The following is a 27,275-nucleotide window of genomic DNA, read 5'->3' on the forward strand; positions in this document are numbered from 1 at the left end:
TTCAGATCATGAGATCATGTTTCTACAGAAAAACTCGGTACGCACAAAACTGTGCAACAAACTTCAGGTACGGGTAAATGCTATGTAATAAATCGCTCTATTGTCAACGTTTTATACTTCGTTTTCAAATCCACAGGGTGGAAGATGGCCATGGGGAAACAAAATGCCCCATTCATATATAAACACACGAGAAGACATTCTTTTTTATCACAGTAAATTTTAATTAAAATTTACAATGAAAACGATAGAGACGTTGCCCAAGTCGCTCCTTCCAGGTAGCCTGCCCCGGTACGTACAAATTACAATGTGTTAGGAGTCAAAATGTGGTTATTCACTCAATGAAAATAATCAACACATCCCCAATCCGTTTCCTTTGTATTCATAGCGTTTAATGCACAAATCTAGAGCACTGGTCAGCTTGGCATTTCGTCCTTACCTAACACATTTCATTCATCAAAATGGAAAAAGCAACATGATGTTAAATAGTTTTTACAATAAACAATTGTACATTTAATTTACATAAGAATAATATTGCATTGTTGTCTGCAAAATACCCAACAAAAACAGTACTTTCATTTTGTATGATAAGTATAATATAAACAGTGACCCAGTGTGTCACTCAGTTTTAATTGGTTATTTTTGGTTTTTATAGAGTCACCATATTTCCCCCCATCAAACTTATCATTTAGTTGTGTTGACTCTCAATCAAGTGGATAACTTTGTAGGTGTTTAATTACTGGTGCCAAGTTTCTGAACACAGTAAAGTGTATTTTGAACACCAAAAGAAACTTCAGACATCGTTTTAAGTTTTATCTCTTGGACACAGCGTTTATTTAAAAAAATCAACCTGGGAAAAATATCATGTATGTATACAGGGTCTGGCACATACCCATTTTCACTTCCAATCCAGCACATCAACGATTTGTGCTAAAGTTCACGTAGAAGAGTTAGGGGAGGTTTGTATGGTTTGGGGATCACAGCTGCCGACTCTCCATTAAGACCATGTAGGCAAAGTCTGAACCCCTACCCCATTTCACTTCCTCCCTTAGAGAGGATTTGACTGAGTGCTCACACATATCAGTCCAAATGAACAGTTTACTGCAATATCAGATGCTTCATCAAAGGAACAGTTCACAAAAAAAAAAAAAAAAAAAAAAAAAAAAAAAAAAAAAAAAAAAAAAACTGGAATGCTTCATATACCCAGGTTCAATCTCCAACATTTTCCTGTTTATCCATCATCACATAGCGGATGGTAAATGTATATCAATAACAAAGAATAACATCTTCAATAATTTGAATTTTGCTAAAATATACCCGGTTCAAGAAGCCTTATGTAGCTCGGCTGTACATAAGAGACACCTAAAGAGATTCAAATGACATGAACCAGTATTGAGGAAACGCAATGGCATGAAAGAACCCAGGGCATTTTTGGGGAAGTGTCACATAGCTTGGTAATGTATCTCTGAAAATGCGTTACTAGATGTTCACTCTGACTGTTGGAGGTTGAAGGTTTTGTTTGTATTGAGCAGACCCATGTTCAAATAGATTTTATGAATTGACAGACCAAGATGCATCTACTAATAGAATCCTGGATATGCCATTGGGACATCCATATATACATTGTGTATATGTATTAGTAGCCGATTGTCAACTAAAGTATAATTTGGAATGGAACAATATTGCACATTTTCTAATACAAATGAAAATAACTGAGAGTAAATTAATAAGATTATACATCTAACAAACTGAACAGATAATCAGTAAAATGTAACACGTCATTCTACAATCCAAATAAATATAATCTACCTGTAGGATCAAATGAACAGCATGATAAGTGAGTCTTAAGTGAAACAACATTTAAAAAGATATCCTGTGTATGTACATGTAAATGCTGTAACATTACAATTAAGCTGAGGAAGATTAAACATAAACTTGAATACTTAAAAAGGCAGAAAAATTCCAACAAAAAATGGGAATGGCACAATGTTGGCACTGTTACTAAATACAAAATGTGTTCACCAGCGTTCTCGAGTTGTAAAGAAAGCACCATATGAGATTATCACCTGTAAAGACATGAAACACAACTAGTAGACACAAATAAATGCTTTAATAAATTACTAAAAATTCTCAAGGAGGAGTGTCAGACAAGCAAGCTGATTCCACTAAATGTAATTTAGCTCCTGCAGAGTTGGATCAATCCAGCTGGTATAATATTTTAATCTGACTGTGGTCAATGATGCCATTTACTGCCTTTGATATGCTTATTGGCACCCTAAACATAGTTACAACATGAAAGGTTCCCACCAAAAAAAGCTCTGCCCAACCTGGTTGTAAATGCACTTGGTTAAAATGACCTGATGTAAAACTGTATTATGGGGAAGTGAAATAAAATATTTACTTTTTAGATAAGATTTTGATACACAGAAAAATATGAGATCTGACAACAAGTTCATTTGTGAAAAGAATTCTTGTCAAATGGACTTAATGACTTAACAAATGATTAATAATACCCTAAATTTTACATGAAATATTTCCACTTATTTCAAAATGTTTCTGGTTATGACCTTCCAGAAGCTTCCACAAAAGATAATCCCCCCATGCTGCTTGAGGAGGCATGTATTTCTGCTAATCTGACAGCATTCAGTGAGATTCCCCAGGGAGTTAGATCAATCTACATACAAGAACAGCCCTAATTAGTTTATATACATTTCTATTTTTAATCTCCAATATCTAAATGTATTTCTAATATATATGTGAATAATAACAATAAAAAATCCTCACCAGGAGTAACAACAAATGTCACTTTAATATTGGGTTGGGAGTGGGGGTAGGAGTGCAGGGGCAGATCCAGAGATATTTTCTGACAGTCTTCCTAATTATCTTTGTTACCATCCTACATTTTTGACCGTCTTCCTACAGAAAAAATAGATACCTGTCAATGTAAAATTGAAAACCTGACTGCATGTCTTCCAGAAGACCCAGAAGACAGCCTAAATTTACCCCTGGAGTGGGGCAGTATATTTAGTGATGTCCAGAGCAGTAATTAACCCAGACAGCATGCAAACATTGGCCCTATATCTCCCAATGTTGCCTTGGTTGATACGCAGATGCTGTGCCAACAAATTAAAGCCAACTAAATTTTGGTTTTTCTACTTTGGGTTTCCATATATACAATTTACAGTGTATTAGTTAGTGCTCATTTTGGCCCATGAGTGGCCAATGTGTTTTCCAAACACTTGTAATTTTCTTTTTTTTTTCTTCAAAATTGACAGTCCTGCAACATAACTGCACACTCTGTGTTAGTTTGACTTAATTAGTAAACACAATTATTTATATATTGCTGTGGTGTTCCATATACTCTGGACAACTCTTGCATGTAGTCTTGAATATTGCCACCAGATGCTGCTGTCATCTTTTCAGGATGAGCCTGTTCTGAATTCTGAGAGCTCAAAGAACTTACACAAGGGGGTGACAAAGTCTGTCCTTGATTTTGATTGTGTAATATAGTCTCCCCATGAAGTTGTTTGCTCTCTGACCTTTCTCTTTCAATTTGATTCCGTGATGTCAAAGCCAGAGGCTGCTCAGTCATGTTGCTGCCTTGGGAACTCTTTTTTGTTTGATCAGATGATTTGGTATAGTCAGTTTTAAGAACAGGGCGCACATTGTCTGGGAATGCCATCGTAAAAAGTGCATCAGGGTCACAAACAAATTTATATACATATCGTTCTCCAGCCACCTTCTGCATTATACCTGAAAGCAAGTAAGCTTTGTGTTACATTTTTCCATGAGAAAATGTTTTGTATACATTTCCATGGTTATAATATCTATAAATAAATATTATAATTGCCATTTTCAATATTTCTGAAAATGGGAGGAAATATGTTGAAATATTTTAACATGTTTACTCTTTAATAAGACAGTCAGTTGCAGAGACAGAAAATATCAAAATATCTAAAAAACAGATACTAGAAAGAAAAAATCCTTCTGTGGAGTCTTTGCTATTTGATATTTTATGAAAAAAAGTTATACATTATGCCACAAGCAACCTGAAGGCCTATGCTCTTACCTTTTTCATAGTAATATCTGAGAGACCGGCTCAATTTGTCATAGTTCATGGCAGGGCGGTTCTTTTGAATTCCCCATCTCCTGGCAACCTGCAAAAAAAAAAACACAGCAGAAATGAATGAATGAATGAATTTATAGCTTGAACAAAAAATAAGTATAAATAATGTATCAAATAATATACCATGTGATGGGAAGATTACCATATTCAAATTTTAACCATATTGTAGGGGTATCTGATTGTGTTTGGATGTGACCCACACAACATCTCAACTAACACAATGTAACCTAAAATCTGTGCTGCATCATTGCACACAACATTATTAGTATGTATATAGCAAGGCAGTTGTCAGCCCAGCTGGAAGTCACCTAAGTTAGTGCAATGAAACTGTGCAGGGGCGATCTTCTGCGAGGCTGGCAACATAAAATGTCCTTAAAACCAACCTATTTTACACGCAACAAAATAACTTCAATTCACTACAATCTAATTACTCAGATGAACTGGTAAAATATAACATGCAATGATACCAATGTGATTTTTGTAAATAAGAAAAAATGGAGGAATATTTACAACCACTAAAATTTTGCAGCACTGTAATCAAACATGGATGACGGATTCATGATCTTTTCAATTACCTCCTCTGGTTCAATAAGTTTAAACTCTAGGCCCCGTCCTGTCCAAGCAATGAAGGGAGTATTGGAAGGATCATCTAGTAGCGCCACCAGGAACTGCCACAGTTGTAGGGAACCTCGTCTCTGGTACGGAGGAGGCCCGTCTCTTCTGTAGCGATCCATGTAGCCATAGATGTCCGCACGACCCAGGCCTTAAAAATGTTTAAATGTTAATTACAATAATATATAATTGCCATATATTTCCTTTGTCAGATCATAGTAATTGTATCAAAATGTGCTTGCATCAATAAATCAATAAAGTAATTTAATCTTAAAACATTACAATCACAATATAGATAAATTCAATTATAATTTAGATTAAAAAACAGGAAATAATGCTTTACAGATAAAGTTTCTTAAATTTTAGGCCAAATAAAAAATACAGATTTAGCAAAAGCCAAACAGAAAACATTTTAATCATGTAAAAGCCAGTTATAAAACTTAATAAATACTATATAATGATATCAGTGAGATCAAATAATAACAATATCAAAAACAGAAAGCAGATCAAAAATAAAAAGGGGGATCATTGATGACAGAGGTGGAAATTATTTATTGATTATTTTATCTCCTATCTAATTGACTTATCAGTAGCAATTCCTGATACAAAGTATGCAAAACTGCCCTCTCATCTTATATTTTGAAATCTAAATTTGTGCTATCTCTTTCATGACCTTAATTTTATTTCAATTTAATATTGTTACTAATTTTTGTACACTCTCATATAAATTGTATTTTACACTGAGGCAATTGTTGTTTAACAGTGCAGAGGTATCTATGCTACACTGGACGAGGTCTGAATGCTAAATTTCTCTCTAAATATCAACAAAATTGATTTAACATATATCTCACCTCCCAAAAAATGGTTTACTTATAATGCCTAAAATGTTGCTAAAAATGTGCACAGAAATAAGGGTAACAAGTTGGAATTTTTTTTGTTATTGTTTGTTTTTTATTTTTGATTCTAAAAACATAAATTCATTACATCATACTATATAGCAGTGCAGCTTAATATTAAAACAAGTTTCTTTCTGGTGCATTTGAAACAAGAGGAGGCCTTGGTGTCATTAAGTTAAGCTGATTGGACTCAGCAAGAGTCCCCGCAGAGTTGGATTGCTCCACGTAGACCAATGGTGTCTATGGGAATGAGGTTATAGATAAAGATGGAGCACAAAATCCATGTGTTGGCACTCCTATGAACAGTTTCGGTGCATATATCAGAAACCATAACGCATGAATTCCATGCTAATAAAGATGGTGTATATTAATATCAATTATCTCAATGGTACAAATTAGACAACTCCTGCGTTAATCTTTTCAGTGCTGAGGAGTAATTGGAGGCCATGATGGATGCTGTGTGCCAGGTTAATGACACACAGGACGGCTCCAGTGTAATGGTCTTTACTCCTTGGAGGCTTTCGGTAATGCCTTTACCACCCTTTACAACTTTAAATGTCATATCTGCGCAGTATTTTGCTGTGTTACGAATGCACAGAGGGTAAAGTGAAAATGATGATACCAATAACAATAGACAGAGGAATAGAGAAAGACAGTGTGACTGTCTATAAATTAAACTACCGAGAGGGCAATCAGATTATCTGGCTGGGTACCTTAGGGGATGAAAAACTAAATGAATATCAAAGACCTCGTTCTGTTGAATGAATTAGGTAGAACTTCTACTTGTACTTGTCTTTGAGATTGATCATCTTAAAACTGATGGGCAATATGTTATTGCACTCTGCATCAATGAGAGATTTTAAAATTTCTTGTGCTTTACTTCAACAATGATGAAATGAGTGAAAGATGCCCATTCCCCACCATTGCTAATGCTTCTCACTATCACAGAGGTGCCAATGGATGCTAAACCTGAAACAACTGCCATCATTTGCATATGCATCCATTTAACAAGTATGCATAACTATTATTTTATTATTGTTGTGATTATTTATCGAGTTTTTCTGCTAGCTGTTCTGTTTCAAAAGCTGTCAGTGCTTGACTTCTCTGTCAGCATCAAAAATAATCAATTTAAGCAACCAGAATGATACTTAAAAAATAATTCTCAAGATGTAGATCTACCTGTGTAGAATTAACCTTCATCTATATTGTATGCAGGTAAAGATCGAGAATGTGTCCTGTATGTGTTTGCATTTGCATGTGTATATGTAAGTCTGTGTGCACATGGGTGTGTATGAATGTGAGCATGTGTGCACCTGTGTGTGTGTGTGTGTGTGTGTGTGTGTGTGTGTGTGTGTGTGAACGTGTGTGTGTGTGTGTGTGTGTTTGTGTGTAAACCTCAGATTGCATGCTTTGAAATGCTTTTACCTTCATACTTGCTACTGCAGTGCTTGTCTTGGTAGAGACTCTCCGAGTACCTCAGGTCGTCGTGAGAATAACTTTGCCGCATACTGTCACAAGGATATGGCACACTGCCTAAAAGATCAAGCACACGTGACTATAAGAGAAATAAGAACCGGCCACTAAACCTTTATAAAACCAATGATTCTACAGTTGTCATTACTTTTACCAGACAGGTTTTTGGATTATAAGAAAATGCAAATACCTCAGATAGTAGGAAAAAAATTGGTTAATTGGTTGCCTTACTTTGAGGGATCTGGGGTCAGATTAAAAAGTATAAGCTAGTGCCAAGAAAAACTGTCACAAAAAGATGACTCATAGCCTTTACTTTTGCCCAAGTGATTATTGAAACATTTTGCCTAATGTCGAATTTTGAATATTGCTTAATAGCTACAGTGAAACAGAAACAACTGAAGCAATTTCATTTTTACTGTCATGGATTAAATAAAGTAAATCTGTTATAAATTCAGTGAATTTAAAATTTAAATAGATTTTATAACAGGAAGGCCGTTTGTCAAAAGATCTATTTAAATCCCACAGAGACAGCATGAAGGACATAGCTGGAAGAGCAACTGTAACCACATTTAAGTATCAGCAATAATTATTAATCTTATTATCACAATGTGAGATTGATAGCCATGAAGGGTGAGGGGATAGGGTTCTAGCCAAAAAAGCTTTTGTTTTTCTTATCAGATCTTTAACTAACTGATCAATACATTTTTCTTCTTTTTTGTAAAATAATTTTTCACAACTTTCATCTATGGACACTTTTTTAAATTTCCAATTGTCCAAGATGTAGATCATTTCATTACAATAGATTACGTAAAATATGTCACTATTGTACAAATTGGTTATGTCATAGTCTTTTTGTAAAAAATTTGCTAGGACCAATAAAGATGATTATTATTATTATTATTATTATTATTATTATTATTATTATTCTAGCTGTCCAATCCTTTATCTGCCAAAATAATTTCATGTATTTTATCCCTTTCCCGTGACCTCAAATCACCAAATCACACAAACATACAAGCTGCCAGTATGTAATTAACCGTATTCATCAGCTCCAGCTTTCATAATGTAGGTGGCATTAATTTTCCTTTTATCAGTTAATGAACCAGCTGGTTCAGGGCCCATAACAATGGTCCCTCCAACCTGAAGTGTCATTAAATTGTACCGATCACCTAATGTGTTGTTTTATTGCTTTGAAAGCAGTTGAGCAGAGAGGTGGACTGGGTACATTTGGAAGAATTACGTATGATTGCTGGTGAAGAATGTAAACATTGTCTAATGATGGTCACATGGACTGTGAACTTCAGTGGGCATCCTCACTGAGATATGAGCCTGAATTAAATGAAATTTTCCTACCCTCTAAAACAATTTTCTATAGGTAATGCATACATGTTATCAATCATTCCTCTCACAACCTGCAGGAGACGTCAATTATGTTTGAATTAAATTAATCTCGCTTCATGGTCACTTGTGTTGCTATCATTTTCACCTGTGGTTAATACACTGTGTAACAGTGTGACACTGTGTAACTTTTAGCTTTTGGCCTGTTTTTGTTATAACAAGAAAACAGAAAATATAAAAAACTCTATTACATCTCTTTTCCCTTTAAGTTTACAAAATAAATGCAATTTGTCAAAAAAGTTATATATTTGCTTCTTGATTTTTTTTCATATGACAACTTCTTTAAAAATAGTAAAGAAAAAATACTTATAAAATAGCTATATGAAAGTTTTTAATGCAAAAAAGGTACATTTCATCTCCCCTATTTCAAGACAATGGAAACAATAGCTTAACCTACAGTATCCTTTGCTTCATGACAGACTGATATCAAAACTTAATAGTATAAGTTACTTTCAAATTTTGATATTTTTTAAAAATATACCAAAGAGATCATCTGGTAATTAAGTTGAAGATAGACCCCTCTGATACTCTAGGGAATGGCTGTAATTTTTGTTCCAATTTGCAGAAATGTTAAGTGAAAGCTGTGAAGCATATTAAGAGGAAATAATTTCCTATCAAAAATAAAGCATTTACAGCCAGTTCAAAGCAACAAGCAATGTATTCTCTGTCACAGCTACCATGTTATTGCCTACCAATAAGCCTTTTTCACCCGAGTTATCATCTATGATTAAGAGTAACGTGTGAAATTAGTGCAGACTTAATTAGCTGTAGCAGAGCAGTGCGTGTCAGTAATTCATTAAGCATTAGTCAGTTTATAATGGGCCACTTAAATAATGTGAGCATTTCATGAGAGATTGATTTTGCCCTGTATGCTGATAAAATGTTTCTTGTCTTCAAGCACACATGATGGTGATCGCATTAATGGGGGGAGTTTTCTCATGAGCGATCACTGTTGTCAATTTATTGACGAACAGAACACATGCACATCAAACCAATGTGGCACTACATAATCTGATGCTTCATGATGCTTCCGTCTTCTTCTTTGTTGAAATAGAATCATATAACACTAACAGAGTGTAAAATAATGTTTTATGTGTACAGTATTAGAATGAATGATAAATCTATGATGTTAAAAAAAATGATATTTGTGTCAACTACTAGTACATGTAATACATGTAATGTAGTTTTAACACAAAAAATAACTCCCTTAATACAGTTCTTATACAGTCAGCTTACTATATAATAACAGACTAAACACATCTATGTACAGTATGTACATAGACATGTAAGCAGGATCTGGCTTGCATTAAATTTTGAAACCATAGCAAAGCCTATATGCAAATATAATACATGTACTGGTTACTAAACTGCACAAAGCATTAAGTCAGATCAACTGTACTATTGAAATACACTACTCAGACCACTGTATATAGGTAAGTGTTATAATATAATATGATAATAATTCACTTCTTAAAACCCCAGTACACATGCCTCTTAGCACTGTTTACATATTATGTAGATAAATCTATAACTACACAGATAATTAAAAACCAATATAAACTAAATGATACACCTTAACCAAAATATTATTTAAAGGTTTTTAATAAATTCTTTTTTTTTAATGTGCAGCTGTATATGTATAAATAATCATAAAATATATACATGATATACAGAACACTCACCCTCTGGTGGGCTGCTGCGTATAGAGAAGTCCGACCTAGGAAAACTGACACAGGACGGGCCCTCTGGAGATATAAAATATTACAATAAATATAGATTTGTTCAGATGCATTAGGTTATTAATAGACCGAATAAACTTTTTAATCCGCTTTGATTATTAAGGAAAGAACTATTTAGTTTAACTTTACACAAATCAACTGCAAATTGTTTTTATCATTTACCTTTTCTTTTCCTTAATTTGTACATGTATTTTACATTGCGATGTCTATTCTGAACATATCTGGATCTTACAATCTAAATAAATATCATTATTATTTTAAAAAATGGAACATTATATTTTCTTATCACATTATATTATCTTATTATCAAAAATGGACAAATTCATCATTTTTTATCACAATATTAAACAGAAAAAGGCACAGTGTAATGGATATTTTTTATGCACAATTGAGCTTCAGACCAGAATCATAATTTTTATATAACGGAGACTCAAGTAAAACAACATAAAAAAATAAAATTTTTAGTAAACAGTGAGGTACATATATATTTTTTGAGAATGCATTGGAAAGTTAAAGAGGAATGCATATACCAGCTTGTATAAAAACCATCAATGGAAAATTAACAAGATTAAAAAAAACACTGGAAAATTTGCTAAAAATTTAGTAGAATAGTATCGTGCCATTACCACTGGAAGTTCAAAATCTGGTCATTATGGACAGAGCTAGTAATGCTCCAGTCTCCTACCTTCTTCACAACCGATCTCCCGAGGTTCTTGTTTCACAGCCAGCAGCCCCCCCTGGTGGTGATATCCAGAGTGTCCCGCCGCTGCCACCATGTTGTAGGTACTGTTGGCAAACTCCTGTTTAAACATGGGATGGTGGCCATACAGGGAAGAGGAGGTCATCTGTCGGTTGTAGCTGGCCATTTGTTCTGGGCTCATATAGCTGGAGAGGTTGTCTGCTGAACTGGTGGAGTGTTGGTACCTGGACGCAATAATATTTTTTATTAAGCATCACATAGTTATGCTGAATTAACACATTGCAGCTTAACTGACCTACATGTAGCTATCAAGGCTGAACCAATGAAGCATATCAGCACATTCATATTTGGTTTGAGAACATTAATAAAATTTAACAGACATGAGCCTGGATTTAAAAAAATACCTTAGAATTAGCACTGTGGGACCAAACATTTTATCTTGTCAATGATAAATCTCAGGACTCATTCAAATTAAATTTAAAATCTTGGAATTCTGTAATATCTGGCAGAGAAAGTTCATGTCTGTTCTGATAAAATAATAAGTCAATCTTCCTTATGGTAGAAACTGGATTGCTTACCTCAAATTAGAAAAAAAAAAGAACAGTCAACCAAGAAAGACACAAAATGTTTCTTTTTCAGCATTTATACAGACTTGTCTTGCTATATATTGATGAAATTACATGTAGTTGTTAAATTGTATTCCATGTATTTACACTATTTGCCCTACAGCCAAAATTGATGAAATGGAAACACAAACAAATTAAAATAAAATGGTTTTCAAAACTGTAAACCATATCTGATGCATGAAGCTTAATATTATGTATTACTGTTTCAAATAACATTGTATGGTACCACAATACGTCAGCAAGGTAAATAAAATATAAATAATGAGGACATTATTTAACCTTTCTATTTATCTTTTTTTAAACCATTAGACAAATAATATATTTTTACTATCATAACACACACACACACACACTCACTGATGATGAGGTTATCAATACAATAAACAATTTTCTCCAACAGTGAGAGAAATAAAATTACACCAAACTTTTTACTATGCTTTTTATTAAATTTAAGTATTTGTTGTCAAATTATTGAACAAAAGAAAAATTCATTTTTTAACTACATTGTTTGCAACGCAAGCACATATGTAACTTGTACCAGTAGTATTAAGCCTATATTAGCAACATCTCACTGTAACTGCAGCAACAACCACAACATTATCACACTCTAACACCCAATCTTTCACATTTCATAAAACAGAAATACTCAAAAATATCGCCAACTTGGATAGCTAAACCTAGCTTAATATCTTACATCTTTGACACTGTGGTCCTCGCCAAATCTTCCGTCAAATAATACCAAGCCTCTGCTGGATCAGTAGGAGTTCATACTTCTCTGTTCTCCAATCTCTTTCTGAACCGCCAATACCTCTTCATTGCCAATTATATCCACAATTGGGTAAATGATAAAATGGCTTAAAATAATAGCCCATTACTCTCTGCCGCAGATGTAAAGAATTTGTTCACAGCGTGCTGACCAAATTAGTTCATCTGTATACTGAGTGATACAAGAACAATTAGCCAGCAATATCCTCTTGGCCCATCACAAAGCCACATCAACAAGTGTCGACCAAGTTCAAGCCATTCACGTATGAGAATTCTAAGAACCATAATGTCAATTAACATAACTGCTAGCTTTTTCTGAAGATTTTAAAGCTGAATACGTGAGCCCATTTGAAAGTAGCACACAAAAACTTAGAAAAACATAATCGTAATATAGATATGGATAGGTAAACAAGAGAATCAATATACTGTACCTACATCTCTGGGTCTTAAACACCAACAAAAAACATTTTCCATTTTCGTATTTTACGTCAATTTACTAGTAACAAAATTGTCATATAACAACCATGTAAAAAAAGATTAAAAAGAAATTAAGTATTTCTAACAAAAAAGTCCAAATACTGTGTGGTGAAAATTAAAATTGCAAACCTGATTTTAAAAAAATGTCATTAAATGCTACATGCTTCAATTCTCTGTACCTGAAAAGCCACTCTAGTGCACATGTTCATGTGTGAGTATGTTGATACATAACTGATTAAGAATAGAAGTATATTTGCACAGTCCATTGAAATGATCATAAGAAGTGTGTGGGCTCAGATACACATGTACTGTAATTTGTGAGTATATGTAACACTACCGGGTAATCATCCGTGTAATTATTTCACTTACCGCCCATATTTATTCAATTACAGAACTCGTAAATCAGTCAGCCGTAAAATGCTGTGTAAATTTTCATATCCATGCAGAAGTCCTTAACTTTCATCAAATGAAAAAAATGTCATCTTTGTCAGATCTTGTAACTGCACTTAGCATCTAAAGACTAACAATGACATGTTATTAATTATGGTCATTTCTGTTTGTGTCAAATAACCAAAGAAAATTTTCCTAATTCTACTTTAAGGACTACACTTAATACATTAACTTTCCTTTTAAACCAAAGGTATTCCATACAGCATATACAACCAGCCTTCCCCACAACACATCAAATATGACAAAAAAAATGAATAGAAAAAGAAAAAAAAACAATAGTGATACAGTTTGTTTTAATACTAATTTTATCACTTCATGTACATGCAACAATAAACCAATGATAAGCTTTGCAAAAATGAAATCCATTTTCTGTTCAAATATTTTACTAGTCACCCCCCCCCCCCCCCCCCCCAAAAAAAAAAAAAAAAAAAAGAAGATTTCAGATAGTATATCCCTTGGCATACAGTGATATGTGGCCATATATTATAAAATCACAGTAACCAGGGGCGGATTTAGGCCGTCTTCTGGGTCTTCTGGAAGACGGTCAGATTTTCAAGTTTACATTGTCAGCCATCTAATGAAGACGGTCAAAAATCGAAGATGGATCAACAAAGATAATTTGGAAGACTGTCAGAAAATATCTCTGGATCCGCCCCTGGTAACAATGAATGATAAACTAAAATTTTATATGTCAAATCATCATAACCATGATATACAATATACTACTACTATATAGTTTAGTACTGATTGCTTTTTCTGCAAAATGCCATATAACACAATTTTAATCATTGTCCAATTTGATGGATTCAATTTGACCCCTTTTCAGAACAGCAATGTAATTTTGGGTGAAATTAAGAACAATTTCTGTTAAAATTCTCATTTTCATAACGATTTTAATCATCAAAATTGATTAGATAGCAATTAGATCCTGATTTTACAACCCATGTTAGTAAAAATAATCAATTCTCAGAGTTGTTTTGAGTTGGGAAGTATATTGTAAAGAAAGGGCAATGAGACAAGCTAGTAAAACAACATTAATTTGTTTTAAAAAGGATGAAACACAAACTTTATGTTTTTCACAGTGTACTCTAGGAGGTATATAGTGAGATAATGAAATCAAAATCTAATGATTAAAAAAGGAAAGTAGAATTCTAGAAGAAGGAAAGAAATTTTTAAAGCATTAATCCGTGCTCCTAATGGACATGATCCTAGATATGTTTTAAGATCATTTATAGATATGTTTTGAGGTCATTTTAGATAGAGAAATGGAACTAAAATTTCACAAGAAAATCTCTGAATTCATATAATAAATTCTGGCAACAGTTATTTAATTACCCTTACTGCTAAAAGGCAAGAAACAGGATGTAGCATAAAATCATCATTATGCAGATAATTCCCTATAATCAATCTTCATCACTGCCCTGCAACTTGAAAAATGTTAATTTTACATTTAAACTCATTGTCAAAACCCTGCAGCAAAGCATTGATTAATTACCACTATTTACTTTTCACATATTATTCCAGAGAACCCAGAAAATCAGTCTATGAAAATAAACTAGGAAATAATGTACAAACAGAAATTTTTTGTCTTTATTAATGAACTAAATGAAAAATTAACAGGCATCACATGAGTGAATATCAGTGAAGTTAAATTAACTGTAAATAATTTTGTGTAGTAATAATTAAAAACCCCTGGATCTGAGTCACTCGAGTCTTTGATGTATAATTTTAAATGTACAATATGCTGCACAAAAAAAGAAATGAGTTTTTTGTTATACATAATAATTAGTTATAAAATTCATTTTTCACAAAACAGGTTATTAAAATTAAAATAATAAGGACATATTAGCTGGCAGTCATACTTCCAAAAGAAATAGAAACAAATATAATCAACCAATTTTCAATACAGTTAAATCAGTAAAGGTTTTAAAAAATACAACATTCCTCACTTGAAACAAAACTGAGTGATGGATATAAGTGAGTGATCTTTGGTGAAAGAAGTTTATTGTAAACCAATAATATTTCAATGCATTGACATACAAGCAAACATAATAAACACAATAAAAACAAAAATTTCAAAGTTAGTTTGCCTGACTTGGTCAACAACATTCAATATGAGACTGATTTTTTAATATTAAAAAATCATGCTGATTTTCTGAAACAAACTTTTTCAAGCAAAAATAAAATGAAAAATAGTATTAAATATATCACACAATCTGTACATATATTACAGAAGGAAATCACTGACAGCCTTGACATTGTATTAGTATTTTACAGTATAATCAATTTAACTGAGTTTCACTTTTTTCTTATAATAACAGAACTACACAGAGAACATTTGAAACACAAACACTGATTTAATGCCTACAGTTACATATCTTATTGGAGTCAAAGTAATTTCCTCAAAAAGAGAAATATGAACTGATATGATCATTCCATCACTCCTTTCAAAAGATGAGTATTATTAAAGCACACCGTGATTGATATTCTTTCAAATTAGAATCAAATTACTGAATTATAATATGAACTTAACTATTAATTGCAGCATTTCCCCTGTCTACACTGACAGATAAATAAAATAACTGGCATTTATCTTAGTAATTTTAAGTAACTACTGTAGAGCTAATACAAATGCTTTTTCTTGGTTTTCTTGGGTTAAAATTCAGAAATTGTTTCCTTAGCTCATTCATTTTATTACGATTTTTTACTAACATTTTACCAATGTGTTTCTGATTGTGTTTAACCTGAATTTCAAATTATATTTGGAATTTGAAAGATATAGTACAATACCATACCATTGCATATTTGGACTTGGTTTAAAAAGTCTTTTCTTACTTTTTGTGACACAAGGTTGAGCTGTTTCATATCTGCAGACATCTTAGCCTAGTTAATCCAACGTCCACCTAAATGTCCACTCTTAATACCTAGAAGTTTCATGTATGGCTCTTGTGCTTGACCGAAGTTCTTCTCAATAATTGTTTTATACCAATAGTCCCACCCCCTCCCTGGGCAGGAATGTAAGATGCATTTATGGCAAAAACTGTAATACTTCTCTTTTTGATTTTCCATTTTTTATTTTAAAAAATTCGACAGTTTACAAAATAATTAATAATGAAAAAAAAATAATAAAACCAATACAGTAAGAAACAATGTATCAACCTAGACCTCTGCTTAAGTGAGTAAGGCAAGGACTGGGCTGACTGCTTAGTAATTGTCCATGTGCTTTATGTGTTTTTATTCCAATTATTTTCATTAAGTATGGTATATTACTTTAGATTAAAATAAGTGTAGTGGGTTCTATAATTGCAGACAAATGTGTAGGATTTTCAGCACCCTTTACTATCCTGTTTCTGGGGCTAAATTTTATGCCCCTCACATGAATAATTAATGTCATTATCACCCACCTGAGTCCAATAAATAACATCCTTTTCCCTGACCATGAATTAATATCACTGCTCTATTCTTATTATACATCAGGGTCGCCAGTTTGTTTTTAGCTTGTGACCTGAAGCTGGATATTCAATGTTGCCATTTTTTATCCAATCATAGATTCTTAATGGTAACCATGCCCAAGTAATGTATTTTTTAGTATAATGTTGTGTCAAAGTAGTGGCAAGGGCTCGTTAATGATCTGAAATAATGGGTGATGTATTTATTCTCCATTTATTTTATGTCATATTCTTTGAATAGTTACCCTAATAATATCTGACATACTGGTGTCTGCCAAAGTTTAGAAATGATCCCCATGAAAAGTCAATTATTTCCAAGTACAAGTACTGCTGAAATAAAATAAATTATTCTTTTTTTGGCTGTTAAATAACTGATGAAAACCTAGTCAATCCAAGAACAATTTGCCTGTTTCAGGAACTTGAAAAACAACACGTGAAACAACATGCGTGAATCCCCACCCTGTAAGAGGGAGTTGGGAGTCGGCTTGACTGACCAGAAACCTTAAAGCTTGTAACTTGAGCTTTGAAATTTTTCATGTACAACAGTATTGACACACAAATACTCCGATAATCAATGTGACATTTTTCTAATCACATTTGTATTATGATAAGTAATGAAGAAATTTTACCCAGCAGAACAAAATGAAGCAGAAACATAATGTTTATCACCCTGCGGCTTCTGAGGAGCAAGGAGATGGTGGGGATTGCATAGTTAATAGTGCTGTGAAGAACAGAAATCACCAAGTGTGCCCCAAAACACAGGGCGTCTGCATCAAGGAGAGGTTAATAATTGACTGGTACTGGGAGACAGATATTAAAGCCAGAATAATTGTAACAAAGGAGCCTGCGGCATGAGCATTGAATTTCCTCGCTAAGCCTGGTGAGGTTATATATTACCAATCAAGCAGCTACTGTGCAACGTACCTCACAGAAGATACTGTTGCATTTAATGAGAAAAAAGTCTTCAACAGCAAGAGAAAAAATGTCTGAAATCTGATAACTGGATGACTATTACTAATTACAGCAACATTAGAATCAAAAGGTTAAATATGAATGTGGGTGAGAAAATAATTAAAACTGGAGGAAAATTTATTTTTTTCATGCAATATGACATGTGATAATAAAGTTCACTTGTGTTTTATTATCCTTTTGTTGAGTTTAAGTCACATTTTTTTCTTTCTTGATACTGTATGAAGATTTCAGATTTCATCTAATATTTGAATTTAAAGTTTAAAAAACCAAGCCAAATGCAGTGACTTGGCTTCATTAGAATAACAACTACAATAAGAAAATCTAAACAATGAACACTGTTGCTTAAAAAAAACACTTAAATTGAACTTCTAAAGAACAGATGAAAGCCTTGACAAGAAATAATTATCTTAAAGTTTACATACTTTTACAACTGAAATTATCAAGTACCAAATGAATGTTAGAAAAAAAAAAACAATTATCATACTAAATTCAAATCACAAAACAGTATAACTTTTTATTTGCCTGTCTCTACAAATCATGTTTAAATAAATGAAGTAATTTTGAATGTAAGTACTTTGCCACTAAATAAGTATCATTATAATCTCTTCATTATGGTATAATGTATGTATCCTGCCCAGTGGTACATGTATTCACCCCCCCCCCCCCCCAAACAGGGTGAGAACTAATGAAATAATAGAATATATTCATGGGTTATAGATAAAACTTTCAAATCGAATTTACAAAATTCATTTTAAAGGTGACAATTGTGTTTGATTCTATTTGAATGCCGCATAATCATTTTACCTATATCACAAACAGGTTTTGTCATTATAACATATTTTGCTATGGACATATATATTTCTTTTTGATAGTTATATAGATATGCTAAGTGTACTCCTGGAAATATCCTGATCAATAACTTTTTTCTTCATCACCAATCAAGGTATTACAGCACTAGTATATGTATACCCCATTCAAAAACTGTTGGGAAATTACCATCTGCTTGAATAAACACAATTTCAAGTTCTAAATTCTTTTAAAAATTACTGTCATGATTTCAACATTGACTCTCTCTCCTTCACCAGAGTCACTGTCAAAAAATAATTCTTAGAATCTAAAACAAGTTTATGGAATTGCAAATCTGTGAACAGGTCTTGGAAGACTGAGATGCAATAAAGACAGATCCACAGCACAGCAGCAACCTATTAGCCTGGGTTAATTTTTTTCTCGGCATTAAGTGCTGGCTGATATGCAGACACCTTGCTATAAATTATAGCCACTAGAACTTTAAAGATGTGAATGACACTTTTCTGTGTTAGCATGGAGGTTCACATTTAAATCGGATAAAATTATGAATTAGCTGTTTAGCAACAAATGTGATTTGCAGTATTCCCTTGGTGATTAAGGGAAAAGTGTTGATATTTCCATAAAAATTGACTTTCATTGTATAAAGGTCTAAGACATACTTATTGTGTGCCATATATATACCAGCATATCAGCCACCTAATGTTTTTGGCTGGCCACCTGGACATGTCCAGGACCTAAGTCCAAAATTGAAAATGATTTCTGTCTATAATGCACTGAAAGGGGGCCAAATTAATTCATCAGCTATCAAAAAGAATGAGATCCAATGATACAAATGTACATGCATATATGGCATGGAGGAAACCTTTTTTTTTTTTTTTGGGGGGGGGGGGAGAGACATTCAAATATGATTGCAAACTTTCATTCTAAAGATGACCCAAATGATCGTCTTAGGAGATTAGTGATTAAAAAGAGAGGAGGAAAAGCCTGGCTAATTAATGACCCTTTGACAAAGCAAACAGACCTCCCCATATATAATATAATACAATAACAAGTGCCAGAGAAAACTATCCATGGCTTATTCTTTAACTGTCCATAAAAACCAACTGCTCTGAATCTGATAATAAGGCTGAAACAAACTTAATATCCGGTGAACTTTCACATAAAATTGAGGGGTTACTGTAGTGTCATAATTTCTCTCACCCTTGGGTGTCAAAATTACTCCTTAAGTACTGCACTTGGCTGCTAAATTGCATAGCTTTGAAAGAGCCATTTATATTTTACAATGGAGCAGAAAATTACTGTAGATTATTTTTATAAGAGAAAATTGCTCTCATTTTATTTTGTTCATCGTTCAACAGTTGATTCAATTATTTGGGTGCTGCTGCCAAGGTTATTACAATGTAGTTAACCTAATTGCTTACAGCATACCAGCTCACCTGCAGGAGAGAGAGAGAGAGAGAGAGAGAGAGAGAGAGAGAGAGATCTGGAGAGAGAGAGAGACTTTCTTCATTGCAAATCGCAATTACATTTAAAAAAATTTTCCACACATACCACCAATTTTCAGTGGAAATTGTTTTCTCTGTTTACTAATTATGTGTTATACTGTGGTGTTAATGCTGCTGCAATCAACACTTCTTATAATAAGCAGAAACCCTTCAGCGCCACGCCTTAACAATGAGAGCAGAAACAAGACGAACAATTAATTACATGTACCAGGAAATTCAAATAAAACTGATGTCATCCATGTTTACTGGTATTAGCATGTCAATTACATGAGTGTACTTTGCATCAGCCAAATGACCCCTTTTTTTAGTAGGGATATAATCATTGTTACCAAAACTGTACCTGAAGTTTTTAGGGGTTCAAAAGCATTAAAAATATGTATGTGTCTGATGTGGGTTATTAACTTGAAAAATGTTTTGCAGAACTAAGATAAAGACCTCCAGTATTCAGCATGCCCATATATACCCACTATTATCTAGGTAATGAAAATTTAAAGGCTGTCATCATTAATACAAATTTCCCTTTTGTTTGCTTTCATGTTGGCCGTTCATCCTGAAATCACACTTTGGCTTCGTTCACATGCAATGTCTATTTTCTATTTTCTATTTTCTATTTTCGGTATGTCTTATGATCACGGTCTGTGCACTGAATATCCCGCGGCGTAATTACTGGCAGCGCGAGCCAGTTACTATAAGTTACTATAAGTAACTGGCTCGCGCTGCCAGTAATTACGCGGCGGGATATTCAGTGCACAGACCGTGATCATAAGACATACCGAAAATAGAAAATAGAAAATAGAAAATAGACATTGCATGTGAACGAAGCCTTACTCTTAATTAATAATGAAACAATTACTGAATACTTAAAAATAAGGATGTACCCTGTATGATTAAGATAAAATTAATCATATTATATACAGTATCAAAATTAATGTATTAATTTGCAACCCCATACCATATATCCAAGGGTGTGACATCTATAGTATCATGACCAAATGAATATTATTCAAGTTTTAAATGGTGATTATTCATAAATTGAAAAAAAAATCTGATATTCAGATCTCTTAAATCTCACCTTTAACTTATAATTCCTTATGATAACTTATTCTGACAACCCAGCTTTTTGTAAACTTTTAGATATTTTTTTTTCAGTTTTTCTGAATAAAACATAATTTTCAAAAGTATCTTAAGTTAATTTGAATGCTCAAATTCATTGCACGCTCATTTTGTGTAAAAAAAAAAGTTTGGATAGGGCCAACATTTTGTTTTGACCGAAAGCCAAAGTGTATAATTGTTTTATTATATAATCTAATACTATATGGCTATTCCAAAGATATATGTGATGCAAATTTAAAACAAAAAAACTACAACGTGATGGTCCGTCTTGGCTGGTTGTGTCATTACATAACAATTGGATAGGGGGCGTGCACGGCTGGCCATGACATGACATAACAGTCGGGATGTCAAAGGTAGATATGTTTTGATGACATCAGGGAGGAAGCCAAAGTTGATAATGGTTATTATATTGTGGTTTTTGATGACATCAGACCAGTTAATACTATGTTTTTTGATGATGACAGGGTGGATATATTTAGTTTTATAACATAGCAAACCCCGGATATAATGTCATATTCTATGCCAATTACGCAATAAGCTTATTTGTTTTAATTCTAACCTACAGCATATGTACTGACTGTGACGTGGATAAGGCTATTCTAATGAATGGCCCAGAATTCTAACATGCATGTTAAACCTGTATGATCATTTTATATAAGAGCATCAAACAATTTAGCATTATAAATACTGTCATGTTAGACTAAGTACATGTAGACCCTAAGCATAAAACCAGGTCTTTTTTTGTCACATAGATAATTTTTTTTGCTATAATCATTAAAAAAATTCAAAAGCATATTATATATTGCTGTTATCTGCATATATATTGCATGGCAGCAAAACTTGGTATCTATCCCTTTGATATACAAAATAAATACTGAAAGTCACAGTTGTGTTGCTATAAACAGCTAAATAATTTTACCTGATTAAAATGTGAACCTCCAACACTTACACAAAGATTAAGTGTCACTCACATCTTAAAAGCTCTAGTGGCTATATAGCAAAGTGTCTGCATATCAGCCTGCAATTAATGCCGAGAAATATAATTAACCCAGCCTAATAGGTTGCTGCTGTGGATCTGTCTTTATTGCACTGTCTTCCCACCACCAGGGACATCAGTTTCTGCCAACCTTCCTGCACAGAACAAATATGTCAGTCATGTGTCTCCCATGGGCTCCAAGCAAGAGTGCATCAATCTACATCAGATTCTACAAGCTTTAAAGGACTTCTGCTTTATGGGCAGACTCTGTGACAGTGTCAAAATGACAGCATTCAGTTTTTGTGAATTTGTTTTTCCAGGAGTTCAGAATCCTTTACTTTTGAGAATCAAATATTGTCATTTGGAAAATTTGAAAATCTTATCATTTACCCATTATAAGTAAAATATTTTTAATGGCCCATACTAAAAATACACAAGTAAATCTATTTCTAGTTTATTTTTAGGAGTGAAGCTGTGATCTTTAAGACAAAGTACAAAATGATGCATTAAGTATATTGTTTCACAAAAGAATCTGCCACACTATATACTCATTACACTCACATGGTATACCTTCTGTAAGGTGGGAGCCTTGAGTGGCATGACTCCAGCTCTACTACAGTGTATCAATATTTATTTAGTAGTATTTATCAAGTGAAAAGCAGTTATTAAATTATATAAGTTCCATACTAATTTTTAATAACAATCAGTTCTTTAAATTTCTACTGTACATACTGGAACCAACAAAAATAAACAGTTACATAATTGCAGGCCCATGGCCAGAGGTTAACTGCCTCACTCCACCCCACCCCACCCCACTACACGCGACCCCACCCCACCACACCCTACCCCAGCTAGCTCACCTCACTCCACCCCACCCCACTATATCCCACACTACCCCACTAAACCTGACCTCACCCCACCACACCCTACCCCAGCTAGCTCATCTTACTGAAAATGCAGTAGTATCGAAGTAGCAAAGAAGCATTAACGCAGTAGTGGTGTGGAGCATATTTGCAGTAGAAATGCAGTATAGCCTACTGCAATTCTACTTCAAAAATTACATAGGGTTGTACAGAGGAGGAGCATTAATGTAGTAGATTAGCAGCATAATAGAAGTATGTTTCAAATATGCTAATTAGCTCCCCAATCGAAGCAGATTTGAAGCATGTTTGCAGTATGATTGCTGTAGTCTACTGCGGTTTGCAGTATGATTGCAGTAGTCTACTGCGCTGGAGTATCTACTTCGTTTTCGTGCGGGATTATTACACACCAACCTATCCCACTACATCCTATCCCACCCCATCTAGCTACATGTTCCCCACCCCACCCCACTACACCCCACCCAACCCCACCTGACTACACCCCCACCCAACCCACTACAGTGTACATGTACATCCTATTGCACCCTATCTAGCTACACGTACCCCACCCCAACCCACTACACCCCACCTAACCCCACCTCAATACACCCCACCTAACACCACCTCAATACACCCCCACCCACCCCACTGCACCTCACCTAACAACACTTCACCCCACCCCACCCAAATATACATCCCATCCTGCCACCACAACCAAATGGCCCTCCAAAATAACCATTGCTGTCTACCTTTACTGAAGCACGGAGAAAATGTGTACAGGACAATGCATGACATACATATTATTTTTCTGGTTAAAGGATATGACAAATCATCCTTAAAGGATGACAATCCTTTTCCTTAACACATATCTTTAATTAAATCTACCTTGCCCTTACCTGGGTTAAATAACCATGAGTAGAAATTGTCATTATTCTTGGCACATTTAATGTCCCTATGTTTAATCTTTATGTTTTCACCTTTCTCATCGTAATATCGTGATCCTTACTAGTACTTTTCCTCCTCCTCCTCCCCCTCTCTTTTAGAGGACCTTACGTTTTACTTAAACTAAGATATAAAGAAGTACTTAGGCTTTTGATTATATAGCCACTCTCTTTGTCATCCTTTAGTTTAGTGGTCATTAAAAATAAATGCGTCCAGGGATTCTAAAAAATCACCATGTAAGAAGTACATTTATTTAATTGGTTCACAAGCAAATCTGCTGACAAACTTAAGGTCAACAAACTTTTGTACTAATGAATTTTTCCCAGCTTAACAAGTATGCATGACCTTTACATTTAACTGTCAATGTTAACAACAGAATTGACTGTTTCCGGTGTTTAGTGTAAAACTAAGTGATGAAATAGTCCAGCACAGCCAAAGAGAAGAGGGAAGTAAGTAATGACCTTTTCAATGGGCAAAAATGATCAAACTTAAAGATATATAACTTTGCAATCACAAAATTATATTTCTGCAATATAGCATTAATTTGTGGTGCTTTACTGCATAGAATAGAACTATAGAATATCCAGCTTTTTAATTTTGTTGCTACCACTCAATAGGAATGTTCTAATTTTTAGAAATTATGACTTAAAAAAAATACAGTATCTGTAAAATTCACAACTTTCCCCCCATTGTAAAGACTGAGTAATTACCTTACATCGACATGGAATGGTCAACATGTATACTAAAACACTTAAGTTTTTGTACTATTAAGAAGTCCCCTAGAGTATAAATGTCAGTTCTCTATGCACTTTTCCTTTCAGACACAGTGATAAATGGACCCCTGTTTTAAGAAGGCTAATTATACATGTACAGGTATACATAAGCAACATTCATTTCATCACTTTGTCTCTGCAAGAGCAATCTATAAGAAACAAGATATGCATTTATTGTGAATTAAAATACTAATAAGACAAATTAATGAGCAATACACATACCATGTACTCAATGTATATATTGTTCTGAGGAGGATCCTGCATGAGTAGTTCAGACAGTACATCAAACCTGAACTTTCATCTTCAAACAAGCACATGGATCAATCAGCGAATTAAAGCTCAGGAACCCGATGGCCTCCCTCTTTGCAGTGGACAGAATAACAAAGAGGCCCCGCTGTGCTTCAGACAGTTTATCGGTTAATTAATCCAGTCCTCCAAATAAATCTAGTGAGTGTAATTAAGTGGTGTTTACTTGCTGAAAAACTCGGGTTCACTTTCCAAGGTTTATGCATTAAAATTGATGAAAATCTGTCCCAAATATTTAAAATACTCTTTGTTATGTCAAAGTAAAGATCTGTTCAATTAGAAAAAATAATGAGTGGTCATCATAAACATCAGGAATTATGGCTGATCCTCAAAAATCTTTGGGTTATAATGTAAAAGTAAAGTAAAATATGGTTTTTATATCCTGCACTAAACAGTAGGTCTCACTGTAGTTTACAAAAAAAAAATGACAATTAATATGCCTAGCATATTTTTTGGCCCTCAGATTAAGTCTGGATATAGGTGTTCTCACCTCCCTAATATAAGATCTACTTCTAATTTCAAAGTCAAAAACAGCCACTAAAAGTTTTTGCCAAAGAATATTTGAATGAGGTATTGCAATTTTATCTATCAGGTTCAGATGATAAAATTCATTTGCTTAGAGCAAACATATTCTTGTCAAATATAATTTTTGTTATCACTAAATTTCATGTCCACATTTAAAGTGTAATAATTAGACTGTCATTTTGACATCACAGAAAATGATTATTTTAACCATCCAAATTTTATGACATGATAAAACCAATTAATGGTACATGATCTAAACTAGAATCCAATTATTAATTAATTAAATTAGAATAACACAGAAAATGTGCATTATCTGACAAAATGCAATTTAGCTGTCATGGCAAACTCGTCTGCTCTAGTGAGTACATAATGGGAAAATAATTTGAGAATTATATGAAAAAACTAACCAACCTAAGCAAGCAACTGTTTAATGAATGTACCCAGACAACTGTAATGAATCAGAAAAGTTAAATAAAATAGCAATTTTGAAATAAAATAATCACCTTTTGATGAAATTAAAATGATGAATGAAATTAGAATGATATTTCCACACACACACACTTACACACACATACGCACACAAACACATGCATATACACTCATATACATGACTATGACTGTAAATCAATCACTCAATCAGTTAATTGATCAATCAATCAATTCATCAACCGATCACAAACTTGATATCACTTACTTGATATCAAATCATCATACAGATATTTGTACAAAGATGCATATTTATCCATACGCTGTACATGTATCCCAAAACACCCTCACACTAAACACATGCTCAAGGAGAAAATTCAAATGCCAGTTCAAGAACCTTGAACAATTTAATTATGGTGCAAAAGCACTTAATTATTATCTATTTAATACATAACATGGCCTTCTTATATACTGTGAGCAAAAAAATCTTTGACAATTTTCAGCACGAACTTCATTTTAAATAATATGAAACATATGTCATCCTTTTCCAGTTTTCATTTCCTTTTCAAATTGAAGTTACATTTCCTTTCTGTTTCTCAGCCAGTATCTTGTACATATATGCTGGTATGACGTAAATCATTTTTAAAGAGACTTAAACAACAATTTTAAAAATCATGAAATCAAGTTTTTCACTGTGCACAGCCTCTTTTATATTATGATGGCAAAAAAGAAAATCATTTTAAGAGACTTAACTTTTTTTGCATCTATGAGACAAGGCATTTTGCCCCTTCTTCATTAAGACCTTGACTCAGAAACGTACTTGCACTTGTTTTACCAACATTAAAAACATTGACTTGCCTGGCTTCCGTGCTTCCATACAAGTGATAGTCATGACTAGTCTGGTAAACTACTTTCTTGTACTGCTGGTGAACCGACGAAGCCGTCAGCATGGAGGACTTGCCGCCGGAGGCATGAGATATCTGAGGCAAGGAGGCATGCTCTGCGTAAGTGCTATTTACATACATCCTTTCACCATATTCAAGCTTGGACAAAACTGAAGGCAAGTTATCGGAGACCATCAGTGCAGAGGATGAGGAGGAGGAAGAAGAGGAGGATGAGGAGGTAGTAGCCATGGCAGAGCGATGAGATGTGGTCATACCCGCACAGCTGTGGCGGAGGCCGCTGGTTTCTGTTTCAGTTTCAGTCTTCACTTTAATAACCGCGTGCTGCACTGCAACAGAAAGAAAAAACAATACTGCATTCTTGGCCTCCAGGGCCCAAGAGGTGAGGGGAATATCACTCCCTAGTCTTATTAATTACTTCTAATTTGGTATTATCTTCTCCTGCCTTCTTGCTGAGCCA

The 27,275-nt window shown here is 33.8% G+C and overlaps 2 protein-coding genes across 3 annotated transcripts in view; one reads left to right on the forward strand and one right to left on the reverse strand.

Annotated features, from left to right (window-relative positions):
* Nucleotides 1-483: 483 nt before the first annotated feature.
* LOC106169525 (ETS translocation variant 1-like) lies at nt 484-12,621 on the reverse strand. 2 transcript variants are annotated; one of them, XM_087018351.1, is made up of 8 exons: nt 12,262-12,621; nt 10,927-11,165; nt 10,185-10,247; nt 7,057-7,164; nt 4,699-4,886; nt 4,067-4,154; nt 3,461-3,750; nt 484-2,913 (listed from the first exon to the last, which is right to left on the reverse strand). In XM_087018351.1, coding segments are annotated over exons 1-8 (1,092 nt in total). In that variant the 5' UTR covers nt 12,264-12,621; the 3' UTR covers nt 484-2,799. The 2 variants fall into 2 exon arrangements, with proteins under 2 accessions (XP_086874477.1, XP_086874476.1); XM_087018350.1 differs by having other exon boundaries at nt 484-3,750; nt 12,262-12,618.
* Nucleotides 12,622-21,416: 8,795 nt separating this feature from the next.
* The window catches only part of LOC106158358 (dehydrogenase/reductase SDR family member 11-like), a 30,716-nt gene continuing 24,857 nt past the window's right edge, over nt 21,417-27,275 (forward strand). The window contains exon 1 of the mRNA XM_087018167.1: nt 21,417-21,458. The gene's annotated coding sequence lies outside the window, so the exon portion shown is untranslated. The remainder of the gene's footprint in view (nt 21,459-27,275) is intronic.

The sequence above is a fragment of the Lingula anatina genome, chromosome 7 (genome assembly GCF_051362555.1).
Source record: "Lingula anatina isolate TDL-2025a chromosome 7, LinAna3.0, whole genome shotgun sequence".
NCBI lineage: Eukaryota > Metazoa > Brachiopoda > Lingulata > Lingulida > Lingulidae > Lingula > Lingula anatina.